Raw genomic sequence first — 22,216 nt, 5'->3', positions numbered from 1 at the left:
CCGCTCGAGAATCGCTCAGTCGAAAACTCGAAACCTTGCGTTTTTCTAGAAATACAGTTGGTAGGATGGTTTGCAGGTGGTAGGACCTTGTGCAAGGACCGCCCTGATTGCTACCACCATCTTGCTCACTAAATCCTGCCGTGAAGCAGCAGCACTGTTATGTTTCGGCGCGGAGAGTAAGACAGCCGGTGAAATCACTGCCACTTGAGGTATCCTATCTTAGGCCTCTACGTTGGCAACGCGTCTGCAATCCCCCTGGAGTTGCAGGTATCTAAGGGCGGCGGTAATCTCTTACCGTCAGGAGACCCACTTGCTTGTTTGCCATCCAGTCTAATAAAAAAAAAGATAAGACAAATTGGATCAATGAGGGCTATCGCGTATGAATTCGCCACTAGAGGCGCTAGTGTAGCGTGAGGACTCTGAAATGTCAAATCTCATAGTTTTTGGGTGAGCTACGCGGGTTTATTTATAATAAGAATAATTTTGTGAATATTTTGCAGCACAATATCTGAAATTAATTATGGCAAATATGCGTTCCGGGCAATGAATGTCTGTGTTTTAAGACAGTTTTGTCTTTCGGAAACCTTTGTCCTCCCTTGTTTCCGAACAAAACGGGGACTATGCAACACTGTGTCATGCTCGATATTTTTATGGTACGGTTTAAAGATGTATTAAATATGATTTTAATCTAAACTTTGTTTTCACGCCCGTAACAGACTTTGAAAGCCATACATAAAAACCTCACGCAACAGTGCGCCATCTAGTGAGACAAAAAACGATAGCCCTCATTGCTTGCCCCCGTAACCACCTACATAGAAAGTTTCATCGAAATCGTTAGAGCTGTATCCGAGATCCCCTAAATTATCTTATCCTTAGGTACTCCATAACTAATACTGTAAAAGCAAAAGTACTTATCTGTCAATCCGTCTACGTCCGCCTTCTGGACTAATTCAGGCAAAATTTGGTATGAAGATAGTTTGAGACCATGGGAAGAATAAAGATAGTTTTATGCCAGAAAATCGCTTATTTCCCGCATTACGTACTTAGATAAAACAAAAGCTACAAATAAATAAATATCCAAGAATTTCTCGTATTATATACCTACCTAAACTAAATATGGATTCGTGTCCGATAATACACAAATGGATTTTATTCAAATTAAATGCGGATGTGGTAGATGTGTGTGTTAACTCGTAGGTACGTCACTATTGGGACGGGATGATAATATAGGGAATTATGTTAAAGCAATTATTAATTTATTACAGTACAGTCCGTGCCGCTGTAGCCATGGCTGGGACACAACGTCTCTGTTTTGTTATATTTTTAATAACGTTTAAAACTTACTGTACCGATGCTAGTGTAGTCAGTAATATTACAATTAAAACGACAGAAGATTATAATTCTAAATGCAATGGAACAATTTGTATCATGAAGTGTTGTCCAGATGATTTATATGTAGGCTTTATAAAGGTGGACGATGAAGAACAAAAAGTTTGCCTGCGTAATAATAATAAGAGTATATATTCATCACTAAATTTTGACGAAGCTGTTATTTATAATGAGAAATTGACGGACTCTGGCAAGCGTTTGAGGAATGTATTCTATCTCGTAGAGTCGGAATTGCTTGAGTTTAACTTCAGTGTTGCGTACGACTTGTCTTCGCTTTTGAACTACTACTTGTTAGAGGTAAGATTCATTAATTCCATCCATCCCAGCCGCGAGAGGGCTTGGGCTGTAGTTCCCACGCGGGCCTTGTGCGGATTGGGAACTTCACACGCACCATTGAATTATTTCTCTGGTTTGTGCGGGTTTCCTCACGATGTTATCCTTCACCGTAGCTCGTAGTAAATTACAAATGTAATTCCGTACATGAATTTCGCAAAACTCAGAGGTGCGAGCCAGGGTTTGAACCCATGATCCTCTGCTTGAGAGGCGATAGGTCAAACCACTAGGCCACCACGGCTTTTTGGTAAGAGGTAAGATACTGCTTATTAATTCCACTAATATTATAAATGCTAAAGTTTTCAAGTCTGCTTGTTTGTTACCTTTGTCACGCCTAAACCGCTGAACCGATTTAGATGACGTTCCGCATAAACATAGTTTGAGTCCTGGGGAAGGACATAAATAGGATAGTTTTTATCCCGGAAAATTGCATAGTTCCCGCGGGATAGAGATAAACGAATACTACGCAGATAGAGTCGCGGGCAATAGGCAAGTATGTCCATATTTCTTCTAAGTAGGTACCTAGCTGAACTTTTGATGATGAGGTCGTGATCATCGGTTGGAATAGTAGTTAACCTTCATGACAACTCTCTTAGTAAGATAATGGGACGAGTAATTAAATCGTTTCCCCAAACTCGTTAATTCCGCGTAGCAAACTTTTCATTCGCAATTTTCCCCACTCGAATTTATTACCGTTCGCGTTTTTCCCCATTCTTAATTTACACCAGACGTATTTAATCCATACATGATTTTTCCATTCGCATATTTTCCCACTATATTTATTTATCAATAGTTTATTTTCTTGACAGGATTTTTAACCATTCGCATGTTTGCCTATATACACCTTAGCGGGCGACGAAATTTCTAAATACCATTTTTCCCATTTTTGCCATTCGATCACTATACGGGTAAGGCCGCGAATTTTGACCAATTTGGACGTTTCAAATTTGGAAGGCTGATAAAAAAAAAACTGATAACACCTAGAGGTTTAATTTTTTTTTTATTATATGACACGATATAAACTCTCAAGGTCGCAAATGAGATAATTGATTTAAACCCTTTTAAAAAAAATAATAAAAATATATTACCGTCCAAAACGTAACGAAAATTGACAATTTTTTTTGACCACGAGTACTTAATACCTTATTATTTTCATGCTATTTAACTTCTCATGATCATGATTTTGTTTAAACGAAATTTTATGATATAACGATAGTCCTACCGATTGCGGAATCATGATAATCAAATAATTTTCATGTTTTATGTTTATTTCTTTTCACGTGCCAAAAAACCACGTTTTCGTTACGAATACTTAGGTGACGCTTTTTTAAGCTACCTTTAACGCCAATTTCGGTAGAAATTTGTTTTTGTACACTGGCAACTAATACTCTAATAGGGCAACATCGATGAGATAAATAAATCTCATCAGTTTGTTGACAAACAGCCATCAAAAGTGACGCGGAGGTTTTTTTTCGAAAAAACGTCGAAAGTGCTTGTTCGATTTTAAGGGTAAGTAGTGATTATTTTTAACTGGTTGTTTTTTCATACGATAGGGTAATCTTTTCCATGTAAGTGGCATGTGTTATTATGTTCAAAATGTCGTTATTCACCATGATAAACGATTTTTTGTATAAAATACGTTACACTTTCGTTACGATTACGTTACATTTTTACAAAATGCTACGTATTTTGTACATAACGTAACGAAAAAATGTGTAAAGGGAAGTTCACACAGAAAAATTCTAACTTACACCAGTTTATTATTAGGTTTCCAATGACTGCACGCACAGTAAGTTAGTTAGATGGATATTTTGAAGTTAAATAAATTTTAATCTGTAGGTGCAGGGATCGGCACAAGAGAATTGTGGCGAGTTCTGTGTTCACGTCCTGCTACATGCATAGCGTATTTAAAGTGAGAGACAAACGGAGAGATTCACTTACCTACTTAGTTCATTTGTTACCTAAACTTAATAATCATAATAATTCATTTCCAAAAACATCTTTTTACATTGTCCACTTAACTAAGATACTACTTCCTAAATTGGTAAAACCTGTGATTTAGGGTTTTGGCCATTTCTTTGAGGTATTTAATAGCTAGTACAGTCGAAGTCACAAGCATGCTCACAACTAGGTGGTAGGACCTTGTGCAAGGTCCACCCGGATTGCTACCACCATCTTCCTCGCTAATCCTGCCGTGAAGCAGCAGTGCTTGCACTGTTGTGTTTCGGCGTGGTGAGTAAGACAGCCGGTGAAATTACTGGCACGAGGTATCCCATCATAGGCCTCTAGGTTGGCAACGCGTCTGCAATACCCCTGGTGTTGCAGATTTTTATGGGCGGTGGTGATCTCTTACTCATTTGATCGTTTGCCATCCAGTCGAATAAAAAAAAACCACATCCAAATTCGTTATGCTTATAAATGTGCACCTTATTGTCAGTGTTAGAGAGGCATGTAAAGATACACTTTTGGAAAGATGTTCGTCAACTAGAGGGTACTTCTACTTCCACATTCTCATGTTTAGCTCTATAGATCTCATATAGGACAGATTTAAGATCAGTATCGTCAGAAAGTTCTAGTAAAAATAAAAACTTCACTTTATTATATGAGATGTATTTTTTTTTCATACATACGTTATCTAATGGGAATTTTTACCAGTTTGATCTAGGCTTTATAAAAATTTGCGTTACGTTTTATGGTAACGTCACGTATTTTTTTTATGTTATTTCTATGTCACATTGGTCAAAATTCGCGGCCTTACCCATACAGCTTATCTTTTTTAGTTTTTTCGTCGTATTACAAATGAGTACCTAATAAGAGATTAATAAGTGATAAAATTATTATATTTAAACGGTTCGACACACGATTATAAGTTTACAACGGTCCGACGTTAACTAACGCACTTGCCTGTGAAAAAGATTTTCATAATTATAAATTAAGTCAGGTCAGGGGCGTTTCGATTTTTTGGAAAATAACTTATAATTATAATCGACGACCGGATGGCCAAGTGGTTAGAGAAACTGACTACGAAGATTGAGATCCCGGGTTCTAATCCCGACTGGGGCAGATAATTATATGAATAATAAGAATGTTTACTCTCGGGTCTTGGATGTTTAATTATGTATTTAAGTATGTATTTATCTATATAGGTATGTTTATTCGTTGCCTAGTGTCCATAGTACAGTCAAGGAATTTAATTCATGGGCCATTACGACTTTCCTTGTTAATTAAGCGGTGTCACTATGACGTTTACTGTGAAAGGGTTCCATGGTGGACAATGAATTAAACTGCTTGACCGTACAAACTTTGCTTAGTTTAGGTCGATTGATGTCCAAGTGTCCTATGATATTTATTTTATTTATTTATTTAATCGTAAATTGAACCATTTCATTGAGTAATTTAATCAAATTTGTCTCAAGAGGGCTTAAAGTAATTAATACATACTTATTATAAATAGTTTAGTGTTCTGGTTGATTTTGACCTTGTCCAATACTGTACGAGTACATTTAGGGCTTTTAAGTTGATTTCTCTGAAATAAGCTGAGCGTACCATTAAGCTTGATGAAATGAATCATCGATTAAAACAACTAAAGTAAACAATTCTGAGTAATCGTGTACCTCCTCTTATTAGTTCACCGCTAACGCAAATATAATTAGTCATAGCTATACAACTTATAAACTATTCTTTGTTTCGTAGTAATTAATTGTAACAAAAATAAATAGGAGTCCATTGCAGTTGTTGTTTTTAACCGACTTCAAAAAAGGAGGTTATCAATTTGGTTGTACTTTTTAAATGTTTGTTACCTCAGAACTCTGCCATTTATGAACCGATTTGAAAATTTGTTTTCGTTCGTCTAGGAATGCTTTCGATTAGGTCCCATAAGCACCAAATCAGGATCTGATGATTGGATCCTAAGGAAATCGAGGGAGCTCTTCAAATGTTGTAGGGACACCTATGGTCATTTTGATATGTGATGCCGTCTCCGTCTATTCGAACAAAACAAAGAGAGACGGCATCACACCTAACCACCAGTTAACACTAATCAATGGATGGTGAAACAGCCCCTTAGTAGTAACTCGTGCATTTGCTTTTGAAAATCATCATTTGGTGAAGTGGAACTGATGATGAAGACCACAGTTGACCATCGGAGTTACTACTCAATAAAAAGTATTTCACGGGTTGAATTTCAATTACTTTAACACAGTTGCTAAGCAATTTATGCTCCTCATAATTCATATGGTGAAATAGAATGGCTGGTGCAGCACCAGGACTCCTCAAGAATGAAAGTCTCTGCATCGGAAAAAGTAATCTTTTGTAAAAGGTGACGAGTAGTTGACATTTAACTATTGCATTATTTACACTTAAAAACGTGAAAAAAATATATATTTATAACAAAAAAATATTTTCATGGCTTTTTGTAGTCGGTTCTATTTTTTGACATATTTTTTTGTACTTGACTGTACCAGATAATTTTGAATCGGTGATCAAAAGTTAAAGAGTGAATATTGAAAATATGTCTAGGAGGTTAGTTCTGGCCTCGGGGGACTCTAAAGCAGGCGGTTATCTCGCGCAAAGAATAGGGATAGCTGTACAAAGAGGTAATGCGGCCTGCGTTTTGGATTCTATGCCAGTGAGCTTAGTCGCGGACGGACAGACAGACATGGCGAAACTATAAGGGTTCCGTTCCTAGTTGACAACGGAACCCTAAAAATGTGTGACTTAAGAACTTTAAGGCTGTATACACTATGCGGCTAACTGTGCGGTTTTAGCGCGCTGTCTCTTTTTCAAGCGATATTTAAAGAGATATGGTGCTAAAACCGCGCGGCTAACCGCATAGTGCAGGGTTTCTCAAACTTATGGCTCCACGTACCCCTGTTAAAGTTTCTAGACGATAGCGAACCCCCCCCCCCAAAGAAAGTAATAAAATTGACTGTTGGAGAAACTAAAAATAACAAATACAAAAAGTCTCCAAAAACCAATCTTAATCATCTTGCTAGTATTGTATTGTATTGTAAAACTCTTTATTGTGCATAAAACAAAGAAAATAACATAACACAGGATTATAAGATGTACAAAGGCGAACTTATCCCTTAAAGGGATCTCTAGTCTAGCAGTTGCTAGTCTTGCAGCCTGGTGGTTTTGGAGTCACGTAAACCTTGTCGCGAACCCCTAGGGGTTCACGTACCCCTCTTTGAGTAACCCTGGCATAGTGCGTTCTTGCACTGAAAACTATGATTTTTTCTTTTCTTCGCCAGGATGGTTCCCTCGAGCAGGAACAACCCAACTCTTACGAGCGATGGACGCACATCAACAGTAGTAAAATGTGCATCGACTACGTGCTGCCAAAGAGCGGCATGTATGAAAACCATACTGTCAAATACTTTGTCATCCTCGAGACGCCGGAGATGTATGAAACAGATATCGGATTCGTTGCCAGCGGTGAGATTTTATTATTGTTTTGCAAACTATATCTTGTGGCATACCTATCAAACGAAAGGGCTTTTTATAAGCGAACCTTAAGGTCGCGGGTGAGCAAGGAAATTCTTTTAGTTCATTGATATGGACCTCCGCAAAGTAACGCCTGATTCAATAAATTACTTTTTATAAGCATTTCAAATCCAACCATATACTAATATTATAAATGCGAAAGTGTGTGTGTTTGTATGTTTGTGTGTATGTTTGTCCGTCTTTCACGTCGAAACAGAGCGACGGATCGACGTGATTTTTGACATAGAGATAGTTTATGGGCCAGAAAATGACATAGGCTACTTTATACCCTGGAAAAATGCACAGTTCCCGAGGGAACAGCGCGCGATAACTGAACTCCGCGCAGGCAAAGCCGCGGGCAAAAGCTAGTATTGTATAATAGACGTACAAGGACGTATAGAAGTACAAGTTACACAAATTTAAATAAATAACAGAAAAGTCAGATAAATGTCAGTGTACCACAATCAGTCAAATACCCGACCCGCGCCATACCAGGTGCAAAGGTGCCCAATACACTCGCCGCGTTCCCGCGTTGTACAGCGACGGAATTATAAGATACTTAGGTACTTCGTTTTTAAGTTATGTAAGAAAATAGACGAAAATTTACCATTCCTCCCCGTATGTAGGTATCTCAGAAACTGCTGGACTTAAAAATGTACGGGAGATATTTAGTTCTATATTTAAGTGTAGATTTCAAAAAAAAGAATAAATAATTATATTAAAACTAAGAAGAAAAAAACAAAACAATCGCTAAAATATTTCATCGTACGAAACCCTCTCCACGAAAATTCAACTTTCAATTGTCTAGTTCTGTTAAAAATATAAGCAATAAGTAGCAACATTTTTAAGACAGTCTCAAGAAAAATAATACAAATAGGTACCCATGCAACCAGAATTGTTAATTTTAAATTTTACCTAGGTACCTATACACAATTTTTCCTTTTAAACAAAACTTATTAATTGGGTATGGTATGACGCGTAAAAGAAACAAGTGATTTTAGGCAGGCTCTTGCACTAACACTTTGTTTTATTTCAAGTGGAACAGTAACATAGAACTTTTTAATTTGACGGTAGGTACATGCCCGGAGCAGAAGACACATTAAACTGAAATAATTAATGTCCTATTCTCATTGGAGAGTCATAAGTCGGTCTTTACTTTAGTTATACTATTTTGTCGCCAGCTCTACTCATCTCCTGCGTGTTCCTGGTGATAGTCCTGATAGTGTACGCCCTGCTGCCTGAGCTAAGGAACCTTTGCGGCCTGATCCTCATGTCTTACGTGGCCAGTTTGTTTGGGGGCTTCCTCATGCTGGCCACACTCCAACTGGTCACTATAGCAGAGGAGAACACGGATGGCGTTTGCTTCGGATTGAGTAAGAGATACTGATGTAACTTAGGGTTTGGTTTCCCTACATCTATCGACGGGGAGTCCTCAAAAACCGCTAGGAAAAACCTTTATGTCCACGCAATAAGAGCTAAAAAGGCAAGGTTTGGCTCGGATCGGCTCGGCTGGCGCCTACCGACGCGTCGACGTCTTTTTTGCTTTTATTGCGTAGACATACTTATAGTGGATTTTACAACAAGAGAGTTCACTTACTATGTACCTTTTATTATTTACGCATTACTGGTATAATTATAAAGTTTAGTATTAAAAATTATTTTTAATAATATGTAGAAACTTCTTTGTTTGTGGCTGTTTACAGTTTACACCTATGATTGCGTTGTTCTTAGACGAAGATTTCACTTTATGCACTAAATCATAAAAAAACAATTTATGTCGGCTAGATCCAGCATAAACACGACGGCTTTTTTTCTATAGGCTATTGCTGATTCCGCGTCAATCCGTGGTCAATTCCTTGTCAATCCAAATCGGATTAGTACTGAGACGTCAGAAACTTTAAGAGATAGTGAAATCTGTTTTAGTAACCAAGGAGACTATTTTAAATTTTTAAAAGTGTAATAAAAGTGGCATTTTTTTAACTATTACACGTAATTGGGAATCGAACCTGGTGGAAATTCAGTGAAATATTTTTTTCTCTGTGTTTACCTGTTTTTGTATTGCTTACTATTATTGTGGTGTAAAATATAGATTCATTGTAATAGGGATGACGACTGGATTAAAAATATATCATTCTATTTAGTCCGACAGTTGGATTATGGAAAAATATGGGACACGTATCTTTTGGTTTATCAAATTATTAAAAATCGACAAAGGTATAGATCATCAAGCTTCCGAAGTGAGGGCTTGTGACGTCACTGTTAGGTAAAAATCATACCATATAGTGACTTCACTCTAAACTTCTAAGCACTGTATCCTTGTCATTTTTTGTTTGTCAAACAAAAGAAAAAATACGTGTACAATATTTTTTAATTATCCAACTGACGGAATAAACAGTTTTTATTTTTGTCGTCTAGCCTATTGTATTGGTAGTACCCGAGAGGGTGAATGCTCCACAGATTCCAAATTAAACATCAAAAGTATAGATAGGTAACTTTTTTTTCTTTTTTTGCAGCAATTACGATCTACTACTTCTTTTTAGCCAGTTTCTGTTGGATGAATGTTATGTCATTCGATATATGGTGGACTTTTAGGTAAGATTTCGTTCTAGAATTTCAGGTGTAAGAATATTTATTGTACTTACTCAAAAAGAAGATAGAAAAACTTTAGTTTATTGAGATTTTAAATTAACTTAACTTGCACGTAATAACTACTTACCTAGCATCTGTTTCGACGGAGATGATTTCTTTTTCCTCCGTCAGTATCGTTAAATGTTAAGATAGATCATGTAACAATGAGTTTTGAACCATATGGCGGCATTTCAAGATATGCTTAGGAATTTCATGATCTGGTTGGATTATTACGATTGGGCGACGATAAGTAGATAAGCAGTTGCGGTGCTCAAAATGACCGAAACACCCTCTTATTACTTCAGAAGTAGAGTCGTGTGTGGATAATTTTAAGGACGGTAAAAATGAGCATATACTTCTGCTGCTGACTGTACATTTACTGGGAAATCGCCTTGTTGTAAATACAGGATGTAAAATTTAGATCGGTCAGTATGGGAAAGTCTGAAACTATAAGACTCGGTCATCGATTTTAGTACCTAACAAGAAAAACTGCATTCATACATTTAAAACCTTTATCTTATCTTATCTTATCGTTAGGGGTCCTTGCGGATACACTTCGACCCGTAGGGATCTTTTGTGTAATTACCCCTCCTTCGCACTTACTCTATTGCCTTTATCACCTCGTCCATAAATTGGATGATTTGACGTAGCGGTAGTGCCTTAAAGTCTCCTGGTGCGGGGTATCCGTCGCCAAAGAGTCTCATTCTTGATCTGGCGAGGGCGTCACATTCACACATAATGTGTTCCATTGTTTCGTCTTCCTCGCCACATATTCTACAGACTTCATTGTCCTGTAGTCCCATCTTTACTAGTATGTGTTTAGTATTGAAGTGACCTGTGAATGCCCCGACGATATGTCGGAGTTGTTTCCTACTGAGTGTCCAGAGTTTTTTAGTCCAGCTTGTGCTGACATTTTCGATGAATCGTTTTGAATGCTTTAGACCTTCCAGTGTTTTCCACTCTTGTTGGTGTTTAAGTTTGGTGTGGTCGTTTATGGCATTCTTCATGGTTCCCTGTGAGAGTCCCACATACGGCTCGGGCCCTATGTTTTTGTTCATTGACCCTTCCCTTGCTAGCTCATCTGCTTTTTCATTTCCGATGAAGCCTTTGTGTCCTGGGATCCAAACCAGTCTCACTTTATTGCGTCTGCCAAGCTTGTTTAGTGCTTGTACTCCATTATAGATCAGTCTTGAGTCAACCTTTGGCGATGTGAGCGCCTTTAGGGCTGCTTGACTGTCACTGAGTATATAGATGGTTTTTTCCCTTACCTTCCTATCTATATTCTCCTGTGCACAGGCGATAATTGCATACGTCTCTGCTTGAAAGACAGTTGCATAATTTCCCATGCTTACGCTACTGTTAAAGTCCTTGGCATGAATGCCGGCTCCTGTACCGGATTTCATTTTAGATCCATCCGTGTACCATGAATTTTCACTGCCTTCCGGCAGTGTCAGTCCTTCTGCCCATTCAGCCCTTGTGGGAACATGAACCTTGAAGTTCCTTCGGAATATGTACTTTGGTTGCATTTTGTCGCAACCCATCGCCATTATACTATCAAGGTATTCGTTTTGTTCCATTTTAGTGTGCTTTGTCCTTGGAGCGGAATCGTTCCACAGGCCGTACATTTTCATTCTGTGCAACGACTTCCGCGCTTCGGATTCTATAGCAATATGCAGTGGTGGTAAGTCCAGTAAGACTTCCATTGCTGCTGTCGGCGTTGTTTTGAACGCCCTGTGATAGCCATGCAGGCCATTCTCTGGATTTTAGCCAGTAGATTCCTACATGTGCTTAGTTGTGCCCTAGGCCACCAGGCGAGGCACCCATACAGTATGATGGGTCTCACCATTATGGTGTAGATCCATCTCAGTACTTTTGGGTTCAGTCCCCATGTTTTTCCATATGCGGATCTACACATGCCAAAAACTCTCGTCGCTTTGGTCACTGTGTATTCCACCTGTTTTTTTCCAGTTAAGTCCTTTATCAAGGATTATTCCAAGATATTTTACCTCATTGGAAAGTCTTAGTTCCCTGTCATACATTCTTAAAGTCTGTATGCTTTTTAGGTCCCTTTTTCTGGTAAATGGTATTACCACCGTTTTGCTCGGATTTATGGAGAGGTGATATTCTTTGCACCACCTCTCTACTTTGTTTAGAGCTACGTTCATGATTCCCGATACTGTGTTTGGGAATTTCCCATTGACAAGTATTACTAGGTCATCTGCATAACCCACTGTTTGTACTGGGCCTGTGTTGAGATCCTCTAGTAGCGAGTTTATCACCAAGCTCCATAGCGTGGGCGATAAAACCCCTCCTTGAGGGCATCCTTTTGTGGCTGTGGCTGATAATTCTTTTCCTAGCAAGGTTGAAGTTATCAGTCTGCTGTTGAGCATTCTTTCCATCCATCTGCAGATAGTGGGTTCAATGCCATGTCTATCCGCAGCAGTTTAAAACCTTTACTCTGTTCGGGAATCGAGCCTGGAAGTTTTAAAAATAGAACTTACATTATTTCTATTTGGATACCGGTAGTGTAGGTCATCCCTACTTCCCTACTTCCCTACTAATATTATAAATGCGAAAGTAACTCTGTCTGTCTGTCTGTCTGTCTGTCTGTCTGTCTGTCTGTCTGTCTGTCTGTCTGTTAAGCTTTCACGTCGAAACCACTGAACCAATTTTGATGAAATTTTGTATAGAGATAGCTTAAGCGCCAAGGATCAACATAGGATACTTTTTATTCCGGTAGAGGGCGCCACCGCGCGATAACCTAAGTCCGCGCCGACGAAGTCGCGGGCATAAGCTAGTAAGCAATAAATGTTACTATGAAGCACGATGTCTATAATGAATAAAATGCATTGTATTTCGTATTCTTTAATAATGTAAGTTTTATTTTTCAAAACTTCCGGGCTCGATTCCCGAGCTGAGTAGGTACAAGTTTTTTTGTATGAATGAAGTTTTTTTTGGTACTTAAATCGATGACATTGGTTCCTAAGAACGGATCTACGATGTCTTATAGTTTTAGACTTTCCCATGCTGACCGATCTAAATGTAACACACTGTGTACCTACCACCAGTATTTGACATGGTAATATCGTGGCAATATCCAATACTAGATGACATCCTGTTGTCACCATTTACTAATGACAAAATGAATTAGACAACAATTGGGGCAGTGACCAGCACTCGGACATACTTTAATTAAATCGAACCGGATGACTCACGTCTTAAATCGAGTTTAGCTCAACATGTTTTGGGCTAATTCGTTGCCCTTCCTCCCGGAGCAACGCGTCTCGCTGCTAACCTCGATTTAAGACGTGAGTTATCTGGTTTTATTTCATTAAATGATATTATATGAGTGTCTCATCATAGTTTCATTTTTAAAGTCGGACATGTATTACGTTATTTACAACCGTGATTCTTTTTGTCTAGAGGGTACGCCAAAGCCCGACCCATTCACCGAAGAGGCGAGGGCTTCAAATACGGCGTGTACTGCGTCTATTCCTGGGGACTGCCGGCTGCCATGACACTGTTCATGGTGGAAATAGACTCTGTCGACCTGCGGCACATCCCCTGGTTTATTCAGCCCAAGATGATAAACTCTGGATGCTTCATTGAAGGTAGTTCTAACTTCGCCACTTTTTTTTCGTCTTTTTTTTAAATAGGTACTAAGTACTTCAAATTTTACAAATGGCTCAGTTGATTGATTGAAACTGGCATACCTACCGACGTTAGACATAATTTTCACTAACCCTAATGTCATTACAGCTAAACTTGTATGTCCGAATTGATTACTAGACCTAAAGCTATGTACTAAACATTAAATGCTCTTATATAGATTAGATTAGATTAGATTTATTTATTACCTTTTGAAAAAATACATTATAAGCACATGTCAGTTAATTACAAGAAATTCACAAAAGGATCGTCAAATGTATACAAAAATAAATAAATCTTATTAAGTATAATAAATAGTCAGCGAGAATAAAAAATAAATAAATTTAAAATGTCAAATTAGAATTCAATTCAATAATAATAATTAAAAGCAAAACAAGAATATTCTTAAATCTAAGTCAAATTTATGCAATAGGAACCAAACGAACAATCAAATAATTAAAATGTCAAAATACAATAAAATTAAATATGAAATTAAAATTCAGTTCACAAAACTGTGAAAAATGACAACAAAACAAAAACAAGAGTACAAAATAAGGTAAGTACATAAAAACAAAAATGAAATGCATATACTAAAACTAATAATGATTTTTCCTAATGATTAATAAACCTAAAGTTATGTACCCTAATGCTTACTGTTCTAATCATTAAACGTTCTAATATTATTAAACTATTAAAAGTCAACTAAAACAAAGGCACGACCATACCATACTTATTTCGAAGCCATTCAGGCTATTTTCTACCTCCTGTAATTTTGTGCTGTTTTTATTTAAATAACTTTGTGGCCTGTTTGCGGATGTTTGTTTTACTTTATGGATTTACCATCGAGCCTATAATTGAATCCAGAATTAAATACATTTTTGTATTGCACGACCAGCAGATGCGTAGTAGGTAGGTAGGCATAGGTACCTGGACAGCCGAAGGTTATAAAGCTAACTATGCCTAAGTAATATCTCCGTACAACACACACCCCCTGCACATACTTGCTACTAAATTCAATGGCATGTGTAAAGTTTCATTCCGCACTGGGCCCACGTGGGAACTCCGCCCCCTTTTATTACGAGAGGAGGACTGTGTCCAGCAGTGGGACGTACTCGTATATAGACCGAAATGAGCGATACACCTCTTATCATAAGTTCTGCCGACACCGCAATGCTACATATTTTAGCTAATCTTCATTTTTACCATGCACAGGTGGAGGAAAATTTGTATACCTGTACGTACCAATGTTGACCGTCATCGTCATAAACTGGATGTTCTTTTTAATGACTGCGTTCAACATCTGGCGGCTGAGCCGCGGCACAGCTGTGCTGGACTCGCCAGCAACTGGGAACCCTTCTGCTCATCGCACACATCGACACAGGTCAGTATATTTCACCTGTACCGGGTGACACTCTTTCCCGGCCCGGATAACACCGACATGGAAATACCGTCTCTGTTTTTTGTGTACACGCCCGCCTGTAGAAACTGACAGGAGCTTCTATGGGCGTGTACACGAAAAACAGACCACCTGTACCTTCTATACCCACTTGACAGTCAGGAGACCGCGACCAATATGCCTTAAACCGTCCGGGTTTTTTATCGACGGACGTAACGAGCCACGCATCCACAATTTTCTAACTACTTACAAGTTTTTGAATAAAGAAAAAATACTGTGACATTCATTAATGTTTACTCATTCAAATACTGTTTATATAGTAATAGCTTAATATAAGATTGGTGCACAAAAACAAGGTTAAACTTTACGACACTAAAGTATATTCACGGACGGTTTGAAGCATATTGGATTTGGATACCATGGTATCGTCGGACTGTCAAGTGGATACAGTATATTTCACTTACTGCATCACAGAAACAAGTTTATAGACAAACGCGCGGTTTTAATGAACTATACAGATGTCCCACGGCTATGCCGCATGGAAGGAAAGTATCTTAAATATTTGAGATAGAGAATTTTTTACTTAGAGAAGAGTTCATTTCGATTTGAAAAACAAAATCAACTGAATTGAAGGTTTTGAAAAACACCCCAATTAAACCGGGAATCGAACCCACCAAATATGGAAAAAAAAATCTGTACGTACTTTTACGGTACCGAAAATAATATTCAATCATAACGATTACTTTTTTGCTGATAACATAGCAACTTAAATAAAGAGAAGGCCAGGTAATTTAACATTAATAATTTCAGGATAATTAATATGTAAGGTACCTACGACGATTGTATTTTTTTACTTCTTGGTGGGTTCGATTCCCGGTTTAGCCTCGTCCTGCCCACGCATATTTAAAGGAACTTCCGGATTCTGTCCTGTGTTTTTGATAAAACACACTTTTATTTCAGTAGGTTCTGCCTAAGACAATTTTCGTTGAAATAAAGGTGTTAAAGGCATGTAAAAAAATGTAGAAAAAATCGAGTAAAACTTGTCAGACTCCTCCTATTGGTGTGAAGATTGAAAAATTGTTATTAGATAGTAAAAATTATAACAACAAATTACATGTTTGCAATAATAAATACAATACAAGACATCCTACGCTTACGGTAATGTGCTTATGTAATTTCCCTCGCGGCATATTTTTTACGCTTATTTATATGCATCTTTTTTTTAGGGTATTGATATTTAAATTTACCTAGATGATTAAACATGGAGATGTCCGCAGATTTATGCTGTACCTAAAGCTTTCCGTGATCATGGGAGTCAGTTGGGTGCTGGAAGTGGTCAGCTTCCTAGCGCCTCAGTTCTCCGTGTGGTACCTCACTGACGCCTACAACCTGCTCATCGGAGTCTCCATCTTCCTTATCTTCATCTGCAAGAAGAAGATCTACAACAAGCTTCGCAAGAGGTACAGTTTGTTGCAACCGTCGGTTAGAATGAGAGAAACAGAGTTACAGAGTGTTACTTGTCCAGACTAATATACCTAGTAGGTACCTATTTGTAGAAACCGAGTTCTCAGCTGTAGGTCCGATGGTTGAATTCAAAAGCAATCTGTTGCAACGACATAAATATAAAGGAGGACAACGCTCTGTGAGCTTCTTCCAGAGTTTATACATATTCGGTTTTAAAAAAACCTACCTGTTGATAAAAAAGGAAAGACAGTGTCCTGATTATATGACAAAAAACAGTTCAAGGGCTATTAGTACCTACCTACCTACTCAATGTAGAGTTTATATTGTTGTTTGAATCACAAACTTTGCTGGTAGCAAAATATTATATCCTCGTTTTAAGTAAACGTGAATCGATGTCAATTGTAAATCAGATTGAAATTGTTGAATCTATTTTGGTAAAATTTTATGAGAATGAACTGGAACGAAGGAAACAAAGGAAAGTAGGAAGGTTTTGTTTCTAATCTAAATCAAGTCCAATGACGTAGTTCTGTGGTAACAATCATTCAATAATCCTCCTTCGGATAGTCGGGTAATTATACAACTTCTTTCTTTTCTTGAAATCAGTAAAAAAAAAACACAGTCTCAGTGACTTGTCAGTGAGTTCTCAGTGACTTGTCCATAATTGACATCCCGAGCAATGGAGCATGGATGACGGAAATATTCTCACTCTGGGCAGTTTTCCAAGGGAAAAAAGAGACATTTAATAATTATTGATTGTCTTTTCTCTTCTAGTCTCAGGGATCTTCAATCTCAACGCCTTTTAGGTACCTAATAATTAACTATGAAAAGAATAAAAAAATATTAACTGAAACAACAATGTGGCTGAATGGGATTACGCAGTCAGTATTTTAATTATAAAATTTGAACTAATTTCCTTATTGTTTTCCTTAAGTAGTATTCCCAATGTAAGAACTTAAGCAGGAAAATATACACACAATTTTATTTCTAAAATCATCTTCCTGTAAGTAAGCCATTTCGGAAGCTGTTACACTTCGATTGCCTCGTTCTTTCTGTAATAAGTTTCTAATGTATGTAGATTTGTAGTCTGAAGTCGCTTCGAAACTGTCTTAAATCAATTAAAGAAAAAAATACAAAAATAAATAAATAATAATACAGGGATTTATGTGGTCCCTTAGTTTTGTCCCTTAGTCCCTGCGAAGCCGCAGGCCAGTAAAGGTCAAATAATTGAACAAATAAAAAACATAATTTATGTTATTTTACCTATGTATGACAGCCAAAACGTAATTTCGGTACGGTAATAGCAAGTCCCTACTATGAGTAGGTATTTAAAGACAATAGGTATAAATAATGTGATTTTTCTTTTAATTGTATCTTGAAATTATCGATAACGAACGAATAGGTAGCCCAATTGTTTTCCTTTATTTGGCTGCAGCTGAAAATCAGTGCTGTGGTTCCGTACCTCAGCACTGCTGAGCCGCCAGCCATAAGTTTACTTAAACTTTAAGTTGTGTAGGTACCTGATGTATGTAACCTACAAGTTAATGTAGGTATATTGCCGAATAAACATTTTTATTCTTTCTTTATTTTTTATTCGACTGGATGGCAAACGAGCAAGTGGGTCTCCTGATGGTAAGAGATCACCACCGCCCATAAACATCTGCAACACCAGGGGTACATCAAGTGGCAGTAATTTCACCGGCTGTCTTTCTCTCCACACCGAAACACAACAGTGCAAGCGCTGCTGCTTCACAGCAGGATTAGCGAGCAAGATGGTGGTAGCAATCCGGGCTTACCTTGCACAAGGTCCTACCACCTGCAAATTCTTTTCTTTCTTTCTTTCAAATGAAAATGCCGCCAAAATCACTGTCAACTTTTTTTTTAAAGGCTCCGCTGCAGCCACCCGAAATGGTCTCCATACTCAAACAGCCGCTCGAACAGTTGCTCCTCGGATTCAGACGCCAGCCAGGATACCACATCCGCAATCTGCTCGAACCCTACTGGAATTACGTATTATAAACGATGAACAAGGAAAACTGTATTTCTCATTTAAAAGGCAATTGTATCTACGTGTTTACAAGTACAACACCTTAAGTTCTAAGTAATACAATATATCGACTTGGAATTAAATTTTATGTGTTCATAGAATATTATTATTTTTAGGAACTATATTGACAGCAGTTACTACAGTATTACTAAGAGTTAAATCAAATTAAATTAAATTTTTAATTGCAATATATTTCACGACATCTGATATACGAAAGTCCAAACACACAGTAAAATGATATACTTGTAATGACATAAATAATACTATAAGATTCGATCGCATCGTTTAATTTTAAGTTAGTTTAAACTAAAAATTTATTAAATTCATAAGTTTTCTGGAATGACAATAATCTGCCTATATACAGACCTACTTTAATTGTTAACAATCTTCAAATAGCGGAGTACATAGGATTATATACATGAATTTATTTTAACTAACTATTTATTACGTAACTAACTTAATTTTATATCGAATTATTAGCGACATCGTAATTAGACTACCTAGGTATAATATTCCACGACCAACCAAAAACACTATTGAATTGGTTTTAAGTCATAAAATATGAACTTCAGTTTCATTTGATTACCAGATCCTTAAATTAAATGTAGATTAAGAGTTGAGTTTATTCATAAATGTTTAAGTATCTGTCTTATTTAATAAAGTGTGCCATTATAACGATAGGTAAGTATAATTAATTAATTAAAATTTTTCGTGGAATTTAAATCAAAGGAACTACCAAAGTACCTACGGTGCCTACGTAAAGTTTTTAATGCTATCCTTGAAGTGGTTCTCTTCTCTGCCGTTTCGAACAATATTTTTTTCCCAAATGTTTTATTTCCCAAATCATGATTTTCTCTGAAACCGTATTATTTTCAGAACTTTCATAAAACAAACCTAACCTAACGTACTATTATATATTCTGTGCCTACGTGCTCTATAAAATCATAAGAAAATACACTGAAAAAATTTGTGGTATCGGAGAAATTTGATAGTTGGGAAATTAAGCATTTGCCAAATAAGAAATTTGGCAGTTCACCCCTTGAAGTACCTACCTACCTAATAAATAAATAAATAAAATAAATAAATATCACGGGACAATCCACACCAATTGACCTAGTCCCAAAGTTAGCTTAGTAAAGCTTGTGTTATGGGTACTAAGCAACGGATAAATATAATTACTCGTATATATATAGATACATACTTAAATACATATTAAACACCCAAGACCCGAGAACAAACATTCGTATTTTTCATACAAATATCTGCCCCGACACGGGAATCGAACCAGGGACCTCAAGCTTCGTAGTCAGGTCACCTGGTCGCCAAATAATATTTGTAATATCAACTACGTAATTTTAAAAAGTTCAAAATAATTTTATAGAACAATTTGGTATACGAGTATATCAGGTACATACCCAATAAACTACCTAAGACCTAGAATATCCAAACCCGGCTGATTGATTGTCGAAATCAATTCAAACCGTTAACGGCCAAATTTGGCTAGAAGTATGGATGGAGGCCACAATAAATATTTGCCGTTAACAATAAATATGAAGGAAAATATGTAGAAAAAAATCGGTCGATAATAATTAATGATAAGTTTAACCACGATCAATACAAGCGACTACTTAAGGAAAACAATGTTTGTCGTGGAGCAACATGAAATATACTAGTGTAACAATATTCTTTATAATTTAAAATCGAAAGTAGGGATGTACACACTAAACTTATTCATTAAGAATTTACGTTTTATTACCTACTGAAGTCCTTATTTCAAATTTATAGATGAGGTTAGATTAGAATGTACCTAAGTGTACCTACTTAGTTTATTTGTAAGTTATATAAACCTATAGGTAATTAGTGTATTTATTTCTGTCATAACATAATAAATTCCCAAAAGTTTGACAATTTAATAAAAAATAATTATGTAGTTTTATTTTTCCTTACATAATGTAGAAGTAGGTATTAAGCTCAGTTTAGACTTGCAAGAAAAATAGTGCCACTATCTCGTTGACTTTACGGCCTCGCAATGTAATACACGATATTTCTTGAAAATATAAACCGGGCCTTCTTGTACTTACTTACTACTCGTATACTTACTTATTTACAAAATATTTGATAGGACTAACGACACCCGCACATGTGACATTACTTTCTTACTTTCTTTTCACTGTGCACAAATTACTGTTCGCCTCTTTGAGTTTTCCTTTCCAGTTTAGGTTAGCTTGAAAATATCCCTTTTAGGGATAAGTTCTCCTTTGTACTCTTTTTGTTTTGTTGTTTTCTTTTTGTATTAGGTATTTTAAAAGTAAAGTATTTACGTACATACATACGAAGAGCAAAACTCGAACTTCATAATTTTATTATGTTGCCGGCCCGCTGACGCTTATGTAATTTAATGCGCGAGTGAAAGAGACGGTGCGATACGAACTTCGAGGTTCGTAGTAGCCCCTCATACTACCTACGAAGTGCAAAATTCGAACTTCGTTCGTATAAGTACATAAATAATATTAGTATCAGCGTAACAGCAAGATTATATCACAATTATTACAAGGACGTGCTAAAACGCCATTATGAAGAGGGCCAACATTGTTCCATCCAAGTGGGAGACTCTGGCCGCAGATCGGTCGCATTGGACTGCGAATAGATGTTTATTTTCAAACGTTTATGCAAGAAATGTGTGTTCATGCAGTTCCTCTACCTCCAATCTGTTGTAGTTTGTGTGATTTGTGTGTGCTTGACATGATCTTCTATGGGCGTATACATGAAAAACAGAGTCGATATTTCCATGTCGGTATTATCCGGGCCGGTAAAGAGTGTCACCCACGCGGTTCGAACTCAGCCAGCAGGGCTATTACGAAACTCGAAACTCGAAGTTCGTGTCGTGCGATTCCTGTCGTTCTCGTATTAAATAAAATAAGTGTCATAATAATATAAATAATAGTGTCAGAGAGACTGCACGAAACGAACTTCGAGTTTCGAGTTTAGTCGTAGCCCTGTACCACTAACATGAGTTTACAATGACCGTTTTCGATAGCGACGGCGTAAATTATTTGTAGAGGCGCTGTACAACTCTCCTTACAAATAATTTACGCCGGCGCTATGTACGGTCACTGTTAACTCATGGTAGTGGCACTGCAGGCCCTATACCAAGAAGTGCAAAACTCGAACTTTGTATGTTGCCGTCCCGCTGATGCTTATGTCATTTAATGCGCGAGTGAAAGGAACGGTGCGATACGAACTTCAATTTGCGAGTTTCGTAGTAGCCCGTCTGATTTCCACATTTCTTGCGTAAACGTAGCTATAATAAGGTCGCCGGTGAGCAAAGTAAGTAATTATTTTAGTTGATTGATATGGACCTCTGGAAAGTAACGCCAATAAATTAATATCAATAACGGTTAAGTAGTGTAAGCTATTTTTAACCAATATTTTAATGTCCGGTCGTTTTTTACTGCATGTTATAGAGTATGTCAACCTTTTGTGATAATTTTAATATTTAGACTGGCAGCATTGATTGGAATTGGTGGACCGGAAGGGACGGAATAATGGCGACAGACAGCTAATGGATACGTAGAACAGTTTTGTAAATCATTTATTTAATAAAGATCTCTGATAAAATAAAAGTCAAAGGTGCCTTTAATTCATTCATGGTGAGCGACATCAAAGTAATAGTTGGTCCATACCACTATCACTAAAAATAAAAGAAAAGCAAAGAAATTTGAAGCCATGCAACCACACTGCAGTCATGATTTTTACAGCACTATGCTTGTAGGATAATGGAACAATACAGATAATTAGTCAGTTCAAGTAAAGTTCGAAAATTTATGTAT

At 37.1% G+C, this 22,216-nt stretch overlaps 1 protein-coding gene and 1 long non-coding RNA gene across 3 annotated transcripts in view; one reads left to right on the top strand and one right to left on the bottom strand.

The window, feature by feature from the left end:
* LOC141436862 (uncharacterized) overlaps positions 1-22,216 on the bottom strand; it is a 281,086-nt gene that overhangs the window by 214,869 nt on the left and 44,001 nt on the right. The window lies entirely within an intron of this gene.
* On the top strand, positions 1,278-20,309 carry LOC141436928 (G-protein coupled receptor Mth2-like). 2 transcript variants are annotated; one of them, XM_074100059.1, is made up of 8 exons: positions 1,278-1,686; positions 6,975-7,158; positions 8,388-8,579; positions 9,720-9,798; positions 13,258-13,445; positions 14,695-14,863; positions 16,156-16,338; positions 18,227-20,309. In XM_074100059.1, exons 1-8 carry the CDS (start codon positions 1,288-1,290, stop codon positions 18,363-18,365), a joined length of 1,533 nt encoding a protein of 510 aa, XP_073956160.1. In that variant the 5' UTR covers positions 1,278-1,287; the 3' UTR covers positions 18,366-20,309. The 2 variants fall into 2 exon arrangements, with proteins under 2 accessions (XP_073956160.1, XP_073956162.1); XM_074100061.1 differs by lacking the exon at positions 1,278-1,686 and adding an exon at positions 2,631-3,231.

The sequence above is a fragment of the Choristoneura fumiferana genome, chromosome 17 (assembly GCF_025370935.1).
Source record: "Choristoneura fumiferana chromosome 17, NRCan_CFum_1, whole genome shotgun sequence".
Lineage (NCBI taxonomy): Eukaryota > Metazoa > Arthropoda > Insecta > Lepidoptera > Tortricidae > Choristoneura > Choristoneura fumiferana.
The sequence above is the reverse complement of the archived record's forward strand: the minus strand, read 5'-3'. Positions and strand labels throughout refer to the sequence as shown.